The sequence below is a fragment of the Laccaria bicolor genome, genomic scaffold (assembly GCF_000143565.1).
Source record: "Laccaria bicolor S238N-H82 LACBIscaffold_27 genomic scaffold, whole genome shotgun sequence".
NCBI classification, from domain to species: Eukaryota; Fungi; Basidiomycota; class Agaricomycetes; order Agaricales; family Hydnangiaceae; genus Laccaria; species Laccaria bicolor.
The window spans coordinates 117,319-122,253 of NW_001889898.1; the positions used below are offsets into that span (position 1 = coordinate 117,319).

General features: G+C 45.1%; 1 protein-coding gene across 1 annotated transcript in view; it reads left to right on the forward strand.

Moving 5' to 3' along the window:
- Window positions 1-4,662, forward strand: part of LACBIDRAFT_330411 (uncharacterized protein) — a gene marked incomplete at both ends in the record, with an annotated part of 6,860 nt that extends 2,198 nt beyond the window's left edge. Inside the window, 13 exons of the mRNA XM_001884653.1 lie at window positions 45-857; window positions 1,133-1,624; window positions 1,677-1,736; window positions 1,776-1,897; window positions 1,951-2,071; window positions 2,136-2,141; window positions 2,197-2,280; window positions 2,423-2,479; window positions 2,687-2,862; window positions 2,963-2,984; window positions 3,143-3,715; window positions 3,794-4,039; window positions 4,142-4,662. Coding sequence (XP_001884688.1) covers window positions 45-857; window positions 1,133-1,624; window positions 1,677-1,736; window positions 1,776-1,897; window positions 1,951-2,071; window positions 2,136-2,141; window positions 2,197-2,280; window positions 2,423-2,479; window positions 2,687-2,862; window positions 2,963-2,984; window positions 3,143-3,715; window positions 3,794-4,039; window positions 4,142-4,662 — 3,293 coding nt within the window. The remainder of the gene's footprint in view (window positions 1-44; window positions 858-1,132; window positions 1,625-1,676; window positions 1,737-1,775; window positions 1,898-1,950; window positions 2,072-2,135; window positions 2,142-2,196; window positions 2,281-2,422; window positions 2,480-2,686; window positions 2,863-2,962; window positions 2,985-3,142; window positions 3,716-3,793; window positions 4,040-4,141) is intronic.
- Between the last annotated feature and the right edge of the window lie 273 nt (window positions 4,663-4,935).

The following is a 4,935-nucleotide window of genomic DNA, read 5'->3' on the forward strand; positions in this document are numbered from 1 at the left end:
TCTGGCCCATCTCGGCGGTTACTAATTGAATTGGTTCGTTATAGTCGGCGTAAATCTCGCCAAATTCCAGGAGCCGGATTTGGACTATGTACCACCGCAATCCGCTGCCTGGAAGAAGGCGTTAGCAGCGGTGGATACCGATTCTCGCCGCATAACCTCGAACCCCGTCGGGAACAAGCTCCGCGGTTATCAATTCCCGGACCCCTTTCTCTTTATCACCGGCGCAAACCATAGAAGCATGATACTGGCTTGGCTGATGATGCAAGCTCAGTGGCTTCAGTCGCTCATCAACGTCGATACCGCCCTGCATTTGCCTGCGCCCCAGCATTGGCAGAATTATCTCTACGATTTCGCCAAGGAAATGCGCTTGCTCCCTCCGTTACCCTCAACGAGCAAAGTAGCCCATGGTGGGGTGCAAAAAAACAAGGGAAAAGATCGGCTTGTGACAAAGGGGACCAACCGCCGTTCTTCCAAGGCCAAGGAGGTTCAAGCTTCTATTTTCTCCAATGCAGTGTCTCTCGGCTCTCGTCCCAATGTGGTTTATTGGGGGAACGTGGCAGTCATGCAAGGGGAAAACGACGCCGGCCTCACCCCTGACATCATATCACAGGTGATTTGGAACGTGTTTGAACAGAATTTCCGCCACGAGATCCGCCAGCTCGACCGTCATCTCTTGCCTGCTGCCTGGACATCAGTATCTGAAGCCGGCTTGCGCGAGAACCTCATTCGTCGCATTTTCCCTGATGACAGCAACGGTGTTGTCATCTCCACAGATCCACCTTCTCACGTGGGCCTAGCGGCGGATAATTGGCAGGATCGCGTGAAGTACGTGGAAGCTTTACGACGAGTGGTATTGGGTTGGCCGGGGGACGCTTGACATCGTCATCGCGACGTCCCGTCATCGTCATCGTCTAGCGCCTAGCGGGCAGGGGGCCTCCCATCATATATTGTGGCACGCATCAACATCGGAGGTAGGCTCATTGCAATCTGATTGATTCATCGTGCCACGGACTAACATCGGACATAGGGTATTCACATTTTGGGCAATATCTTGTACTCTCCTCTCACGTCATGTTAATTTCGGACATATGTATAATAATAGACCTGTCTTGTGATTGATTGTGTAGGTGAGATAAGACAGTCAATGGTTGGTTTTTGCCTTTCTTCCCTCCCCATCTTTGTCCCTCGTCTAACGGCGCCATGTTCAAACGGAAAGCGGTAAAGTCTCGTGAAGAGCTTCCCAGAAGCTTAGTGGCAGCAGGCACATTCCAAACACGGAGAGTCTATGGCACGGGAGACATGACATCTGAACCCCGGGCCAATGTTTACACTCCCCAGGGCCATTTTGTCCAGCATATAGATTCCTTTCAAGAGGATCAAACTGATACTTTCAAGGCTTTGGCCACTGACATAATTGGTGAAGCTGAAGGGGTAAAACCAGGTAAAAAGGCACGCCAATTTCAGCGATGGGAGGGGGAAATCCTTCCTGCTCTTATGCAACCTTATATTCAACTCCTGAGGGAGACTGACTCTCTGCGAAATATGTTAGAAGTTAGACAGGTGGCTGGTTGTAGTGGTTGTCATGCCGGGAGATCTTTAAAAGTTGCATGTATATTTTTTGAAAGTATGTTAATTTTTTGTTTTGTCTTGGTTGCTCTTTTATTCTTATTGGGCAGGGATTGAGACACTCACTCTGTGCACATGCACATCTCCAGCCCTGCAACTGCTTCAGCGGGGTTTGTTTCCTTGTGCTCCACTTTTGCCCTCTCTTGCAGTTGACCTGAATATGCTTGAGTTTGTCAATGGCCTTTTTGTCAATGCTGCGCCAAATACAACAGCTTGGTGTGAGACCTTGGAGTCATTTCTTGGTAATAGGAGGTACAAGCTATCTACTCGAGTAAGTTCCCAGTTTTTTTATGGATGGTTTCTGATATCTGGTGTCTTTCTTAGAATAACTTGCGCCGGCACTTTGGGGCTGCTATGCAGTGGTATGCTACACTGATTGATAAGAAAAACCACCAGTTGGCCAACTACTTGGATCAATTTAGGCTGCCAGTCACTGATTCTTCAGGTATGATGACACTTTATATATATATATTTTGGGGGGTTTGTTCATCTTATATCTATTTGTATAGATGATGGTAAGTACAAGCCAGGGATTTTCCCTATGGTTAAGCTGAGAGCCACATTTGATAGATGCAGAAATGATCAGTCCAGATAGTGAAAATGCTACTCCAGAGGCTGCATCTGTTCCTGAGACAGATAATGAAGATCAACCGAGTAACTACTTACGCTCCCGTTGCCCACTCTGTTTTGGGGGAAAGGATTGGAAGAAAAAGGATGAACTGTGTGTGATCCTTCTTCTATTTCAAGAGTTGTTACTAAGGTTCCTTTTGGAGTGTCGACTTTATAGTATGTCTAGATGCATGCTTCAAGCAGAAATCAAGAAAGGCTCAAGGCAAGGAACCACCTGCTCCTCGTCAGCATCCTGATACCATTTTTGTCTCCCCAACTGATGTCAAAGCGATGGAAACCACAGTAGAGAATATTCGACCACAAGTTAAACCAAAAGGCAATGAGAAATCTAGGCAACCACCTGTGTCAGAGGCTGCAGATCACTGTGAACCTGGTATAAAAGTACCTAACTCTGTGTTAAACTTGTGTGAAGACTCTTTTACTGCTGCAGATGAAAAGAGAGTTAAAGCTAGTACTCAGTTCTTCTCAGACACAGGTCTAATGGCAATGCTCTGTCGACATGATCGGGTTCTGTGGCTTGCCAATATGACTTCAGCTGGTGAAAAGCAACATTATGCTCTTGTTCTTTTGGAGCGTCTCTTTGATCACTTACCCTCTACTGCACGTGTGGGTGTACTCTATGATATTGGCTGTCAACTTCATCGAAGTTGTGTTAAATGGGGTTTTCTAAAAGACTTTCATGATCGTTTGATATGGGCTATCTCAGTGTTTCATGCTTATGGTCATCAGTGGGCTTGCCAGCTTATTTACCATCCAAGAAAGTGTACTGGTTTTGGATTAACTGATGGTGAAGGCTGTGAAAGATTCTGGAGCTCAATTAAGCTTTTGATTCCGTCACTGCGTGTTAGTGGCTACTACACACGTATCTATACAATTGATACCCAAGTGAAACATCTGGACCGCAAATCTCTCATGGGTCTGGGAGACTGGCTAAGGAGAAAATGGAATGCTGCTATTCTGCGAAGAAATGAGGCTACAGCTGTTTTGGCTGAACTTCAGCAGAAAAATATCACTGAAGATCTCTTGAGAACAAATTGGGCTGCTCAGATGGCTCACCAGACAAAACCAAGTCCCAGGCAAGGAAAAAACTTGGTGGACAAGGTTATTCAAGAGATTTTGGAGCTAAAGGATTCTATGACAGAACTCAAAACAGAGCTATATAAGTTTGAGACAATGATTCAAAAGGGGAAATATGATGATGGCTGGGACGTTTCAGATGTTAGACTGCATCTGGAAGATCTTAAGGAAAAATTTGAGAAGACTGAGAAGTCATTGAAGTCTAAAAGTGCCACATTGGGAGCTGATAGCCGTTTAAATCTTGAACGCTTGCTGGGCAATAAGTTCCTTCGACTCCGGGTCAATGCTTTAGCTGTGAAACAACACTTGAGAAATCGTCTGCAACAGCGCAAATTTGAACTAGATAGTTTAGAGCGAGCATATCGTAAGACAACAACCAATAGTAAGTGACTGAGCCAACTTTTTGAAAAAATGGGGACTTATATTCTTTTTGAAGCCAAAAAACTACAGGAACATTCAGAATCTCAAATAAAGCGCAAAGAACCAGGAATTCAAAAGTTGGCCAAGAAATATAATGATATCTGTGCTGAACTGGAAAAGATGATTAAAAGAAAAGAAAGTCCTCGTGGTGCATGTGCACCACACAGAATAGCCACTGATGGCCTGTTCAAACTAGATGTTGATGATGACATCTGGCAGGATGTTGGTTTAGATGACATGGATCTCTCTTCTGGCAGGGAAATCCCACAATGGCTGGGTGATGAAGGTGTGCGGAAAGGAATTAAATCATTATTGGAGCTGGATCGATGCCAGGAAGAGCTGCGATGATTGTCCTATGAGCGTAGTGCAATGCAAGAATGGTTTGCAGAAGAGTGGAAGTGTGTTATGATGGCTATGCAAAGTGAGCAAGATCAAGATGTTAGGCATCAACTGGAGTTACATGCATATACTTTGCTATGTCTATGCAACATCTGGCAGGATAAAGTATGCTTAGTGATTCCACACAAGACAATGAGTCCATCTTGGGGTCCAAGAGTTGAGGAACTTGCACTGGCCCGAACCTGGGAATCATCTGAAATGACAATGGAGAATGAGATTGATGGTGAAGAAGAGGATGAGAGTGATGATGATGAAGACCAAGAGGATGATGGTGAAGAGCAAGAGTTGCTTGAAGCTGTTGAAATGGTAGCACTTTCGAGGTCTTTACGCTGCCACTGCTTTTCCGAGCGGACTCCGAGCGGACTCCGTCGGACTGAGGGTATGCAGAACAGATATTTTTCTGCTTTGAAATGCAGCAAATTTTCCGGTGAATGTCCGAAGCTTTTCCGAGCATTTTTGGTCGGACTGAAAAGTCCGTCGGACTTTTCCGACGGACTTCCGATGGACTAACAGCAAACTAGCACCCAGTCCACTGGAAATGACGAGCAAGTGCCAACGGAATTCCAGTGGACAAATCCAACAGAAGTCCAACGGAATTCCAACAGACTGTTGTTATTATTATTAATATATAACATAAAAAAAATGGAACATTGGGGAATTGAACACTCAACCTTAGGATCTAAAGCATATGTAACCCAATGCTAAACCAGCTGCACCAAGGAGCCTTTGATATAAGTAAGTACTTTGTACTATACATACCTACTGTTTGACCGCTTTCCTAAA